This window comes from Nothoprocta perdicaria, unplaced genomic scaffold (genome assembly GCF_003342845.1).
Source record: "Nothoprocta perdicaria isolate Ctin4 unplaced genomic scaffold, notPer1 scaffold_17, whole genome shotgun sequence".
NCBI classification, from domain to species: domain Eukaryota; kingdom Metazoa; phylum Chordata; class Aves; order Tinamiformes; family Tinamidae; genus Nothoprocta; species Nothoprocta perdicaria.
Window position 1 is genome coordinate 421,164 of NW_020454871.1, and position 14,203 is coordinate 435,366.

The window sequence follows — 14,203 nt, forward strand, 5'->3', positions numbered from 1 at the left end:
CCCAACTGCCGGGAGCCCCGGTTGGGAGGCCCTGCTCTCCCACGGGCTCAGTTGAGCCGCGCTCTAGGCCCAGCCCGGCTGCGCCAGGCCAAGGCCTTTCTTCTTTTCTAGCTCCTCAGTTTGCTCCAAGGCCCCAGGAGACCAAGTCTCCGCCCGTGTCCCCCTCCACACCTGAGTGCTCTGCCCTTGGAGCGTTCCCAAGGAGGAGAGCTGCAAAAGGAGTCGGGCAGAGAGGCAGGGAGACCATGCCAGGGAGAGAAAGCCTCTTCTTGGGAACATCCCTGCTCCACAGGGGTGGGTTTAACATTGCAGAGGAAATCTGCAACTCCAGCTTCTTGGGAAAGGCTTGGTTCCCTCAGCACAGGAGCTCAAACGCTGCTCTCCCGGGAACAGCAGGAAAAACGTGGGGCGCACACGATGCCGGCCTGCCTTGCRCACGGAGAGCACGACACCCGCCGCAAAGCTCCTTCCCAGAGCTCCTCCATGCTACGCGGCTCCTAGGGGTCAATATGGAGAAGTGAAGGCAAGGGGCAGCACTCCAGTCTCCTCACAAAGCCCAGGACCCGCTGGCAGGCGGGAGAGCAGCCTCTGCACCAGCAAGGAGCTCCCAGGAGGGAGGCCAGGACCCGAGCTCCGCTCGCCCGTCCTGCCGCGCAGCACTTGCGCTGGGCAGAGGCGAATGAGCACAGAGCGAGGAAACACGAGACAGGGGCCTTTATTGGAGCAGTCTCCCCCTCCTGCCCGCACAAAGCGCAGAGCAGGCGGCAAGGCCGGCACGCCGGGCCGCTCCGYGCGCCCCCGGGCAGGGCCCTTCCCAGCCCTCATTCCGGCCTTCCCCCGGCGCAGCCTGCGGCGCGGCTCCTTCTCCGCCTCGGGGCCTCGGCCTCCGCTCGCCGCCTTGCCCACGTGGACACTCAAAGCTGGACGGCAGCCTCCAGCAGCCCCGTAGCGCCCCTCTTCTGACCACGGAGATGCCGTGGCCTGTGCAAATCCGCAGGGTCCCCGCTCTCCATGCCTTACTTGCCAGCGGGGTTCTCTCCGGCACCGCAGGAGGTGTTGGCAGAGCCCGTCTCAGACGGATGCCCCTTGCTCTTCCCAAACTCAATGACCAGCGGCTTCCCCTGCAGGTTGTACCCGTTCAGAAGCTGCATTGCCTGCTGTGCCGCCTGCACGTCTGCAACGAGAGGGTGAAACACCAGCTCCAAGACAAACCCAGCAAGTTCCTGCATGGACACAGGTGGTGGGGAACACACAGTCCTGGATCACAGAGCCTCCATGAGCACCAAGAACAATGGCAGGGCTCAATCACTCAGTTGGTGTGACACAGAACACRGCCTGCAACACCCCCTCTGCTTTGATGGACCTGTCACGGGAATGAATTCACCTCCGGCTCCATGGACAACTGGCTTGGGACCAGCCCAGCACTCTGTGGCGCGGAGGTGGCGCCTTCAGGAACGAGAAAAGGACCGTGAGGCCCAAGGAGCAACTCACCAGGGAGCGTGATGAAAGCCTGGCCCCTCATGCGGCCGCTCAGCAGGCGGAACTGCACTGGCGGGCTGCTCTCCGTCTGGAAGCGAGCGAACAACGACACGAGCTCCTTCATCGTCACCCGAGGGCCCAGGTTCTTCAAATACAGCACCTAKTCCCAAGAGGAAGGGTTGGTCAGCCTGCACCACGCAAACAGGCCACCCTCCCACCGGTGCCAGCCTGTGCACCCCACAGCAATTGAGTAGTTTGGTCCCCTCTGCCTYCCCAGAGTCTGTTCTTCCCCTTGACACTAACAGTTTGGAAGACGGAGGCAGCGCTGGACCTRAGGCACCACCATGCTCTATCTGCAAGTTGCTGACTGCTGCAGTTATTCCTAGAATATCCTAGGAACCCCTTCACCAGTTAAACAGCTTGAACCAGGTCTTGACTGCCAGTCAGACGGGGCTCTGCAGGGCAGCCTTGCCAGGCAGGGCGACTTCTGCTGCGCTCCAGGGGCCCCTTTCCTCCCACGGCAGGAGCTGCTCCCTCRGGCATCCGGGGGATCAAGCAGGCAACAAGCATTCAACAGCAGGGGCACCTCTGCCTGCAGAGGGGGCCTTGGCACATGCCAGCTAGGAAGGTGAGCACATCTTGGGTACATCTCAACATACCTTGCTGGGCTCCCCGGGATGGTAGGAGGCAAACCTGGGAATACGCCGGATCTCCTCCTCCGAGAGCCTGTTCTTACGGATCTCCTCTTCCRAAACAAACTCCACCGGCTCTTTTATAGTCACGGGCCTCGGTGGGGCCTGGGGAGGCTTTGCTGCAGGAAGGCTGGCACCTGGTTCCTGCTCCCCCTGCTCGGGAAGCGCCGTCTCCTCCGTGGCCTCCTTCGGGGGCTCGCACAGGGGCACGCACGGATCACACGTCGCAGGCTGCGGCTCCTCAGGCAGCTCTTTGTGCAGCAGCTCCTGGTACACACTCTCCAGGTGATCCATGGGGTCCTTTTCGTTTGCTGTACTCTTCGGAGTGTCATCTAATTCACCACAAAGAAACACATCAACATTACTACCAACAACCACCCGGCAAACAACAAAGAATTCAGGGAGAAACAGACAGGACCCCTAGCAAAGTCCTATTCTAGGCAAAACTCCATGCACTTGCTATCTGCCACCTGCAGATGACTTAAATTAGGAAGAAAAGCCCCAAAACTGACCCAGGACAGACCTGCAGAGAGCAGCAGCTCCACCAGTGCTTTGCACAGAACTCATTTTTCTACATATGGTCTCCTTAGCTTATCTGCAATYRCATTTCAGCAGCCTGGCAATTCCCWCCTCTTCCTCCTGCACGGCCAGGATGTACCATGCTGATTTAACTTGGTATTTTGCTTCCAGAGGCACCACCAGGTTAAACCAATGGATTTAAAGAAGGTCCATATCAGGGATGGGCCAAACACACGTCCTTTATTGTATCTAATCGAAATGAGGGTGGAAATGAAAGGGGGCTCTCCCAGCCCCACTTTGCTGCCTCCTGGTCTTCCTCATCACCGCAACACTGATGTAGCACCAGAGGAGGGAGCAGGGACCAGAGGACCTGGGAGCCAGCTGCACGTAAAGACGGAGCAGCATCAACCCCAAACAGAGCAGTGTTCTCACCTTGTCATCTATTTAACCCCGTCTGACACACAAAACCAGGCTGGGCCAGGAGCTTCACCTCTGCACGTTCCCCAGCTCAAGCAGAAGGAGCTGTTAAAATCTGTCTGGGCAACACTAGACTCTCCGTCCAAAAAATCACATTAAACACGTGAGGGTTTTAGGCACTGCTAAGGTGAGTGGTGGCACCACCCCATGAGCCTCACTCAACTGGAAATTGGTGAACGGGCTCTGTTCCCACCCATGCTACTGAGTTGGGGGCCTTTATCAAGCCACTGTTTGCTCCGTGCCTTCGCTTCCCTCCCGCTCTTGCCAGGGAGAGAGAATCTCTAGTCTGGAGACTGTGTCCCTGGGCCAGAGCACGCGGCTGGCCGCGCAGAGCCGCCAGCTGCGCCTGTGGGAGCTGTGGGAGCGGCGCAGGCGCAGCCGCGGGCCCCGTACCTTGGTGGTAGAGAGCGCGCAGGAAGGCGTGCCGGTCGGTGCCCTGGAAGAGCGCGTTCTCGATCTCCATCTCGCGGCGGCTCAGCTGCTTGCTGCCGGCGAAGCGCTGCGGCAGCGCGAGGATGCGCTGCCGCTCGGCCAGCTTCTCGCGGATGGCGCCGAGGCGCTGGCGCGTGGCGTCGGGCGCCGCGCCGAGCCCCGCGCCCTGCGGGACACAGAGCGAGCGGCGCTCAGCCGCGCCGCCGCCCAGCCGCTCCCCAGCCCCAGCGGCATCCGAACGGCTTTGCTGCCTTTCCCCCACCCATCTTTTCCAGAATCCAGAGAGCACCTTGTTGTCTGGCGTYGAGGCTGCATTTTCCTTATTCGGTTCTTTCAGAAYTGCTGTGGCAGATCCCTCTGCCTCRGGCAAGGGACCAGGCTTTGTCCCACCACACATCCCAGAGATTTTCCCAAGGATGCCTCTCCTTCCCTCCTGACTCCACCTGCCTACCTCTGCTCTGCTTCTACCCACCGTTTCACGGCTTCTCTGCAGCACAAAGGGCTGTCTATGTGGAAAAGCAACTCTAGGAATGATTTGCACACCTTGTTTGCGGAAGAATTAGAAATCAGTAGTTGTAAATAAGAAAAGCCTGCAGTGATAAGAGCTCCACGGGCAGCCTGGAGTCCTCTTGGCCTCAGCCAGCTCCTCCTCGATGGAGTATTTCACTTGGGGCCCTCCACCTCCAAAGCTGCAAATCTCTACTAGGCTTGAGTCTTTTCTCTCTAAATATTATTCTCCTCTCACGAGTGGTAGGAAGTACACCCTAATGTCTGTGACTTTCTGTCAGACTAGTGTTTGCCATTCTGTTTTTTATTTCTAAATAKCTCTCCGCTGACTCTGCTCCAAATTTAACAGATTGTGCTGTTGGCATTAATTTTCACTCTAAAGGAAAACCGCCCACCTCCTTAAGCCGAGCCCAAATGCAGGCTCCAAAGGCTGGGTTTGCATTTAAAAACTGAAGTAATGACTTCAGTGGGAGAGAGGCAAACCCACGATTACCGCTGACTTACTGCTTCCTTCCACACATAGCTACTGCTCAGCGAGAGGAGGAGGAGTTGGAGGGAAGCCACAAGTCAATTCAAGTCCTGTTCTGTACCTCCTGCTTTACCAAATTTAAGAGGAGGCCCAGAGCACTTGTCACAGACTGATCCCAACAGCCCCTTGTCCTGAAACGTGAAACAAACAGGTAAAGGAAGGGGAAGAGGGAAGCTGCATCTCTTGCCTGTCAGTTTGCCTTTGGGGATGCTTTGCTGCCAGCTGCACCCCAAGAGGGGCTGGTCACGGCCACACTTGGTTGAACAGCTCTGCACTGCTACTTCGGTTGTTCCCTAGGTGGAGGAACATGCAAAACCTTCCACACAAACGGCTCTCCCAAGCCTGCCGTGGAACCCAGCAGTGGCAGAAAACAGAAAGGAGGTTTGGCTGCTCTGAAATCTTTTCTCTTTTCCTTCCTCCCGCTTTTAGTATTTTTTTTTTAATTACACAAGTGAAATGACTCCCTCATCACCCTCAAGGTGCTCTGTGACACAGGAATACAACCAGGTCCTGCCACGCTCCCAATAACCGACTTTTTTTTGTCTCTCTCAGTTTTTGACACAGACCAAACTTTAACCAAAGCAAACGGGCCAGAAGAAATACCTTTAGACCAGCATGATCAGACAAGAGATCACATAGAGGAGCTACTCGTTACTAAAGGGATTACACAGGGCTTCAGTTTCCCACRGAGAAAAGCGGGACCTGACAAGACAGGGCTGAAAGGATCTGTCGCATACAGGTTCCCTAGGAAGCTTCTCACCTTCTCTGTGGAAGCCTGGTTCTTCCAGAGCAGGATCTCTGCATCCGAGAGCCCCAGTTCCCGGAGAGAGGCAGTTTCCCTGTCGCTCTCCTGCAGCGCCTGGAACTGCGACAAGCTCAAGGCCCCYGCGGCCTCCTCCCCGAAGGGCTTGTAGAAAGCTGCAGGGGCGAAGCATCTGCGCTTCGACTTGCACCTGCAACCCCGAGCGGAGAAAGGCCCTTGAGAAGCGCTCAGGATCCCGCATCAGGCTCAGGATCCGCCTCTCCCCCCAGCCCCACTGCATCCTGCCCCACCTGGAACACATCCATTCTGAAACACACGCAGCCAAAATAAACGGGTCAAAATAAATTATAGCATTTGTCCCAGGAGTTCAACTGTGAATATCCCAGCTGGAGATGCTATGGGGGAGAATTTGCAGCTGCTTTGGCTTACAGGGCTCCCCGGATGAAGTACCTTCCTGGCGAGGAGGCCCCAGCCCCGCAGGACTTACTGCTCAATGGAGACCCTGGTGTCCAGCTGGTGCTGAAGGAGGCTCTTCAGCTGCCGCTCTCCCTCCGTCTCCAAGTCCTCCAAGAGGAGCTCATCGCTGCACAGGCTGCTGTTCACCCTGGGGGAAACACAGGCGGGTGGCAACAGTAAGAAACGCTCCCAACCCCTACCAGGACGGTCTCGCCACCTGCTCGATGCTTTTCAGGGGGATTAAAGGGGATTAAAATGCATGTGGAGAAAAAAAAAAAAAAAAACAACTCCACAAAAAAAACATTAACTTGAAAAACAAACATTTTMAGATTTTGAGTACCTTAAGAATACCTCAGAGTGGTTTTTTTAATACATATCCAACCTTGTTGTTCTTATTTCTATTTTTTTTAATTATTGCCTAGTTTCAAGCAATTAAAAGCGGGAAAGGGAGGCACGGGCAGCGCACGCGAAGCTGTTTGCCCTCGCTAGGCCCCGCCGAGCCGCCGGCTCCCGCCGCTCCCCGGCTCCCACACGCAGCTCGTGCCCACGCCGGGGCCTCTCCCCCCGCGCCGCGGGTCCCGGGCGAGCCGCGGCGCTCCGGGCCGCTCCGCCCGGCCCTCAGCGCGGGCTGCGGGGAGGCCCCGGGCCGCGCGCGCCGCTCACCTCCGCATGGCCGCGCCTCCAACTCCCGGCAGCGCCCGCGCGCGCCGCCCCGCGCGCCCGGGCGGAGGCTGCCGCGGGGGCTGCTGGGAGTTGTAGTTGGGGAGGGCGGGCGCCGCCTGAGGCGAGCGGCCAACAACCGCTCCCGGGGTGGTGGCGCGGCGGGAAGGGGGCGGCCGGGCGGCAGASACGGGCACGGAGGGACCCCCAGGGTCTCTTTCCTTTCCCTTTCCGGCTGTAACACACAGCACAACGGGATAAATGCATGGAGGAGGTGTAGCCATGCACAGCAGCCCCCAAAACATAAGCCTACAGAGAGTAGGGCTCAACCAAGTGCTACACAGGTCTGCCAGAAGAGTTGTGTTCCACAMCGTGTAAACATAGAAGGGATTCTGCATTAAAATAACATTTTAATCAAGAAAACAACGATAGTAGCATAGCTCTTTACACTCTTCACACTGTTCGTTATGTTTTTCCTGCTCCCTTGTGACCAAGCAAGCCCTACAAGCCCTTACACGTACCTATCTTCTACTCCCACATCTAGCATTTTTATCACAAATTCTGCTGGAATGAAGGTGCTTCAGAAACAGGTGATATACAAAAGCTGTTTATTACCAAAACAAGACCCCCATACACAGGAACAAAGCCCCAGTTGCAGCACTGGAAGCAGACTCGGTTGAAACACAGGCCAGCTTGTAGCACAGGGCACTACATTTGTCAGACGGCAAATTTGTCTACAGCTCCTTGAAGAACTTCTCAAGCAACTCAGACGAATCCAAATAAAAGCCTATGAGGCTCTGATTGCAACCATCTAAGTTGCATTTAAGCATAATAGAGGTGGAGGGCTCAGCTGTGAAATCATATAGGACTTAAACGCCCAAAGGCAGCATTTTCAGATCTACTCACTTTGCATGCGCTTACAAAGATTAAAGAACAAAACCACATAATTTCAGCACAAGCTTTCTGCAGTCTTAGMCTGGACTCACCAAATTCCAGTGCGATACTGCAGAGCAGCTTTATTTTTTATTCCAAACCAAACTAATAAAGTAGAAAAACACAAATTCAAATCAATTTTAAATCCAGGTCCCCACCAACCTCAGTTTATGAGAACAGAACTGAGGATTAATATTATAACACCCGTCAGTCTTTCAATCGAAAGTGATCCTAAAACTGCGCTCTTGCTCCTTGCGCCGGCTCTCACAAACCTTTGTCACCTCTTCTACCTTTCTCTGCAACAGGGCTGGAAAAAGAAAGAAAGAAGTGACTCATAAGCATAAAGCATAGCCTTACAGAGCTCCTGCAGAAGGAAACACACTTATTTGCTCAAGTTTGACACTGCACAGAGAAAGAGGAAAACACCAAAACACTGTTAGACTCCCAAGAGAAGATTTTCCAAGAGGCATTACGTGGCATTCAGGCAGCAGTAGGCAGATTCTGAAGATCCCTGGAACACAGCATGGCACTGTCAAGCCTGTTGTAGGCTTCTGCAATTTCAGCATACAGCTTTAGATAGCAGAGCAAACTGTCCAGAAAAATTGATGCATCATTTTTTCCCTGCTCATCTCACACCTGAGTTTTGCAAGATTCAGATCAACTATAGTCTGTTAGACATCTACACACTTTCTCATGGAATAACACCATTATAACAAGCTTTTAGCTGTAAATACATAACTGTACAGTGACACCAAAAAGCTGCAGATCACTGATGTGCCACTATATAGGCAACTAATTTAGCTATTAAATACTGTAGCTATTGCAAAAAATAAAGTTAATTTTTGCCAAAAAATAGAGCAATTTCATGGAACCTTATCAGATGTTATTCACTAAGTCTATGGCATTGTGTCAGTCTTCAACTTAATCCAGAATATCTCTAAATTTTATTCCATTGTGCGAAAATAAAAATCTTCCGCTAAAATATGAAGCGTTTTACCTTTCAGTTTGTCCATTCCCAAAAATTCACCACACAAAAGTGAGACAAGATAAATCTGCTTCACTATCACATATCTAGTCCTGCTCAATTTAAGATTCAGGTAAGCTAAGAAAGTAACTGGTTGAGGCAATACTTAGGCACAAGATTTCATCCAAACCTTTCATTTACTAGGGTCATACTACGAAGAGAACAGCATCACGCCGCTCAGCAAGCCCATTTAATCGGCTCAACACAAGAGAAGCTGAATAAATTAGCAACAATTTCATTAGAGTCTTTAGTTGCATATGATTCTTAAAAATCAGATATATTAATAGCCAAAGAGAGAAGTGTGCTTAGAAAAAGCTCAATTACTTTTGTGACACAGCCTTGGAGCTGCCCCTCACAGGAAAGTTTTTAGCTTTACGCACAGGGCAGATATCTTCTTTTTTGTTGTTGTTGTTAGAAATGCATCTTTCACAGGCCTACTTTCAAATTACTAACAGTAAAGGCTACTTTGGTTACTTCAACATCACATGTTCTTCTGCAATCTAGCATTTAAGTGCATATATTAAAAGGAATTCTTCCTCCTGTCAATAACCCCAGAGATGCAGCCACATGAATCATTTTTAAAAATCAGGCAGTTTTAAGGTTTATTGCTTCTCCCTGCTTACAGGACAACTTTTTGAAAAAGCCCTTCAACAATAGGTAATTTTAAGTTTATTCTGCAATTGGAGTCAGCAATCTCATGCCAGAGGAGGCAGACCAACACTTACTAGTTAAAAGAAAGATAGAATTCATGCTTAGCACACAGAAGTCACAGATCTTCTAGAAAACCTCACATTTAATGTTGGTCTAAGCCAACGTTATCACAATAAAATCAGAGGAAGGGGCCTGCTTCCATCCGGGATTGGTGACACCGATGGCAGCGCTTTGGACAGCGCTGCAACCAGGGGGCTGCAGTTCAGTGCTGCTGAGARCTCCATCACTGCAGTCAGCAATGCCCCCCTCTGGCCAATACCATCAAGTAAAAAAAAATTCATATGTTCTCTTCCTTTGTCTAACAATTTTCATGTGTCTTTTGTATTTTTAAATGCTGAGCTCTGAAACACCCTCATATACCAGCAAATCCATGGATAAGTCACAGTAACTGCACTAAAAAGCTTTGCACTATGAGGTGCAGCCTCTGCTCAGCATGGCCTCTCTGCACATGCAGGCACACTCAACATACTTCACATTTTTATTCCCAAATAGCCGCACAAAACTCACCTGAATTCTGGTCAATCCACTGCAAAGAATCCATATGTGCATTCAGAATTTTACAGATTTGCTGAAGCTGAAAGAAAAAGGTGCAAATATTAGTACACAAAAACCAAGAGCAGCAAGAGACAGACAGTCCCTGTGCTCTGAAACATGCAACTATCAAATTTCTCATACATGCAGCTTTACTAACAGTTATTTTCCCCAAAGTCTTTGCAGCAACTGTCTTACATTGCCTCCTTTCTGGCAGGACAGATGTTTGTTGCAGTGTATCCCTCTGCCTTGGTCTTACTCAAATTCARACCTCAAATGCAGCACATTAATCACATTAGTCTCAGGATGGCAAAAATGAAATTTAACAGGGAAAAAAGAAGTCTGCAATACTCTATTCAGATGGAGGGTTTTTTTTCCTAGTAAAAAAAAAATATCAATAAAGACAAAAGGAGTATATAATTCAGAGCCCGTTTGGTGGATACAAGTGTATTAGAAGTTAAAAAAGAGCAACTCCTGTATTTTGTACAGAAACCAGATTTGCACAAGAAAGGTGCAAAAAAAAAATCTTCTGTCTCTACTGACTTGCAAACCACGTTTGGACTCACTGGGTCACTAGTGTCTGCTGGGCCTCCTGAGGTATTGAGGTGCTCAATGATGTCCTTGAGGTCTTGTGCCATGCGCTTTAACTGAGCATCTATGTTTTCAGCCAGTTTGTATCTGCAAAACACGAGAACCAACATCACAACGTGTACAGAAAGCCCCAGAGGACCCGCTCTCAGTTGATCTACATCTCTTCTTCAGGTGAAGAGAATTAGCCCCATGATTTCCAGTCAAGACAGTGGAAACATGGGAACTGCACCATGACAGGCATTTTACTGCGTGTTTTAGATAATACCCAAGAGAATCACAGGATGGTTAAGGTTGGAAGAGACCTCTAGAGACCCAGTCCAACCCTCCTGCTCCAGCAGGGACAGCCAGAGAATGTGGCACACGGTGGCCAGGCGAGTTTTTAACATCTTAGCTCTTGCAATCGTATTTAGTTACAGATGAGCAGTACTAGTGAAGGCTTTTTAGAAGCTTAACATCAGAATTAAAGCAACCAGCTAGACAAGGCTCTTCAAGACTCATGCCTCCTGAACCAAATACTTCACCTTGTTAATACTCAGTATCTGTACCATGTTGACAAGGATACTTGAGCCACACAAAGTGCTTTCTGCTCATATTAACTGCCACTAATTACTTTATAAAAGTAATTTTGCCAATATTAATAGCCTTTTCCRAAACAGGTAGTTAGACCCACATCCACAGAGCTTTTCACGCTGATTAAAGAGGCTTCCAGKTTTTWTTTCCCTATTTTTAAGATGCAAAAATGCAATGCATAAAACAAGGTTACACATTTTAATSAGGATATTGATAGTTCAATACTGTCGTGCACCCCAACTCCACTTCTGACTGCACATCACTGCACTAGGCTGCTTATCGCATCTTCAACACAGATTCATCTTACGTTCTCTCCCTCTCTTCATCCGCGTGCTGCAAGTAAATAGTCCCACTCTGTTCCTTCACAGACTCCTCCAGAGGGGTCAACAAATCTTCCAGCTCTTTCTGTTGTGACAAAATGAAGTCTAGTTCCTGATCCAGTCTGAAAGGAAAAAAAATTACATTGGGTTTAGATATTGCATACATAACAGAACATGCAGATAAAGCCACCCCCAGTGCCCACAGTTCCTTACCTCTTCTGATCAAGCTTCACTTTTTCTACTTCTCTATGCAATGATGTAATCTAGAAACAAAACAYATTCAATAGTAGGAAAATGAGAGATCATCTGGCAAAAGACTGGAAGAACTGAGGAAACTGGTCCTACGCAAATATTTAATCACAGACAGGAAATAAACATATTTGTAGACCAGAAAATATTTAATAAAGCTTTGGCTTTGAAAACAACTCAAGATAATTTGTTCACATAACTCCATGCAGACTACTAATCAAGACATGGCCCAGTTTTCTTAAGTGCCCATATTTAATTGGCATCTTTCGTTTAAGAAGACAGACACCCTACTGGATGGCTTGCTGCCTTTATAACACTTAATATCTCTTAAGAACTAAACCAGATCAGGTTGCACCAGATGTCACCTTACCTTCTCTCCATTCTCTATCAAGGTCCGATCCCAGGCATTCACCTGAGTAGCCTGATGAAGGAAGTGCTTCTCCTGATCTTCCAGCTCCAGGCTCCACTTGTTGATCAAGCTCTCCAGCTGGGCATAAGTCATCACTGGAGGTGCGCTGAGAAGCACGAGACAATGCAGAGCACAGGATCAAAACCCAAGCTGTAAGCACAACTARGAGCACCCACTCCCTTCCCCTTCCTCCAGACACCAACAGCAACATTGCTAGTGCCCAAATCAAAACTCCCACTCACCTGGTTGTTGCTGTGCTTATAGTAGCTGTAGAAGTCACAGCTCCAATGGTACCAGTGGTAGTTAATGGCTTGAGATTCAAAGCAAAACTTACACTAGGAGCAGAAGAGCCTGAAAGAGAAGACTCAGGTGAAACAACYGAAGGTCACCTCTAGAAGAATCAGAACAGATCCAATTTACAATTCTAACCCCAGTGCTGTATGAGGTCAAAAAGGCCCTTTTAACAAGGGAACCCCATCTGACACGCACAGGCAATTGCACAATTTGATATCACTGACAGCAACACATTATAAATACCTGCAAAGTATTATAGTGGAAAGCACAATTGACAGCCTACACTGACGGGCATCACTCAAAGATAAAAACATTAGCAAAAAACCACATATGCCTCAGTGTTTAGGTATTTTAATTCTAGACCTATTAATTGCACACTCAAATCCTGCCTTGCACAACTGCAGCTACTCTGTATTCTGTAAAATATTTTTTCCTTCCCCAYCCTCTACTGCAACATCAGCACGGCCCTTTTCTACTGCCCAGCACCGCTGCCTGTGCTTATTTATTGCATTTAATGCTTACTAGTCACGGTGCTTGTTGCTGCTGCTGTCGTTCCAGGAACTTTCAACCCAAATCCAAGAGTTCCAAGAGTGCCTGTACCAGTGGAAGGGGCACCAACTGTAAACAGAAAACAAGAATTTTGAGGACCACATGGATGAACACCTAAGGGTAAGGGTCAAAGCTGACCATTAATGTCAGATGCACCAGACTCACAGCACTGTCTGACACCTAGTTAGATATAGAGCTCAGTTGTGGTGATCATTTCCCTCAAACAACAACAAAATCATCTACAGCTGCAGTTACCACTCTGCCTGCTCACTTTGAAATTAAATGTGCTCMTTGTGGACAAAACTCTCTATAATTCGTGACCAAACAAAGTCTGCCATGAAACAAGTGGGAAGCTGGCAGTCATCAAGGACAAGTGACCTTAATTGTCCTCTGTTACAAGAGCATCTGAAGCTTTGTTACTGACAGACACCACCCAGAAGCCTCATCCCTTTTCCTTCCAATCTATAAACTCTGTATTTTGTGACTTACGCGAGAGGCTGGTGGTGGTGGATGAGGCTGCTGCTGAGGAACTTGCTATAGATGCAAACAGTGTAGGCCCAGTTGAGCCAAGAAGGGAAGTTGTGGTGGTAGTTGCAGTCGTAGAAGCTGTGGATGTTGCTAGAAACAGCAGAAAAGTTTGAAACAAGCAGATATTTGTCAAACTCCAACATTTCAGAAGAGCCAAGCTGGGAAGGCTATGAATCTTTCTCTGCAGGCCAGTTTTTCATGGACACAAAGAGGATTCTGAACCTTCTCCTGTACTCATCCTCTCTTTTGTAACCTTTTTTGCTTTTACTTGTGCTTTGGTTCCAAAAAACAGTCTACAAAAAACTTCAGAATACAACCCTGCACACAGGACAGCAACAAGACCTGGTATTTTTAATGAGACAGTTCAGTGAACTTGCACAGATTGCTGATGCCACTGTAACTGCACACTAATAAATAGATCTGACCCAACGCCAGACTCCAGCAGAAACTGTAAGCTGAGGAGGAGAGTCTCTATTCTTTGAATCACTATTTCCTTAATCATGACTTACCTCCAAGTTTGGCTCCAAACGACAGCGTGGGTGCCTGGCTCGTGCTCGTGGTCAGCGTTCCCRTGGGTGCACTCGTAGCTGCTGTTGAAGTCAACGACCCAAAGTTTAGACCTGGAGCAAGGAGCAGAAGTTCAACGAAGAAGAACAAGTCATTTGTTATGTGTAAAACTCTCAAGAACGTTTCTTGCGGACCCGCAGGTGAAGAACAGTTCTAGGTGCAGCCCTCCTGGGGGGATTCCTGCGGCCCACACTGCCCCCAGCACCAAGCGAGGGCTGCAGGACCTGAGCTGGGCTCTGCACACACGCAGAGCTTTGAGGCCGGGGTGCAGCAGCCCGCACGGGGAGCTGCCCTCCCGCCGCTCCACGCTCCCGCTAGCCCCACCGACCCCATCCCGCCGGCACTGCAGCCCCAGCCCCTCCGTGCCCGCGGCAGACACACGCGAGCCCACGCCGGTGCCGTCACTCACCCGC

General features: G+C 50.0%; 3 protein-coding genes across 3 annotated transcripts in view; all 3 read right to left on the bottom strand.

Annotated features, from left to right (window-relative positions):
- The window catches only part of MORC4 (MORC family CW-type zinc finger 4), a 13,592-nt gene extending 13,107 nt beyond the window's left edge, over nt 1–485 (bottom strand). The window contains exon 1 of the mRNA XM_026035922.1: nt 404–485. Within this exon, the coding sequence (XP_025891707.1) occupies nt 404–485 (82 nt within the window). The remainder of the gene's footprint in view (nt 1–403) is intronic.
- A 386-nt stretch (nt 486–871) lies between these two features.
- On the bottom strand, nt 872–6,529 carry RBM41 (RNA binding motif protein 41). The gene is made up of 7 exons (XM_026035976.1): nt 6,518–6,529; nt 5,886–6,002; nt 5,396–5,588; nt 3,561–3,765; nt 2,139–2,503; nt 1,492–1,639; nt 872–1,174 (listed from the first exon to the last, which is right to left on the bottom strand). Exons 1-7 carry the CDS (start codon nt 6,523–6,525, stop codon nt 1,017–1,019), a joined length of 1,194 nt encoding a protein of 397 aa, XP_025891761.1. The 5' UTR covers nt 6,526–6,529; the 3' UTR covers nt 872–1,016.
- A 609-nt stretch (nt 6,530–7,138) lies between these two features.
- NUP62CL (nucleoporin 62 C-terminal like) overlaps nt 7,139–14,203 on the bottom strand; it is an 8,387-nt gene continuing 1,322 nt past the window's right edge. Inside the window, exons 3-12 of the mRNA XM_026035923.1 lie at nt 13,733–13,915; nt 13,185–13,313; nt 12,669–12,764; nt 12,095–12,203; nt 11,814–11,958; nt 11,408–11,457; nt 11,182–11,316; nt 10,280–10,391; nt 9,690–9,756; nt 7,139–7,754 (exon numbers count right to left, since the gene is read on the bottom strand). Of these exons, the coding sequence (XP_025891708.1) occupies nt 7,663–7,754; nt 9,690–9,756; nt 10,280–10,391; nt 11,182–11,316; nt 11,408–11,457; nt 11,814–11,958; nt 12,095–12,203; nt 12,669–12,764; nt 13,185–13,313; nt 13,733–13,915 (1,118 nt within the window). The 3' untranslated portion in view covers nt 7,139–7,662. The remainder of the gene's footprint in view (nt 7,755–9,689; nt 9,757–10,279; nt 10,392–11,181; nt 11,317–11,407; nt 11,458–11,813; nt 11,959–12,094; nt 12,204–12,668; nt 12,765–13,184; nt 13,314–13,732; nt 13,916–14,203) is intronic.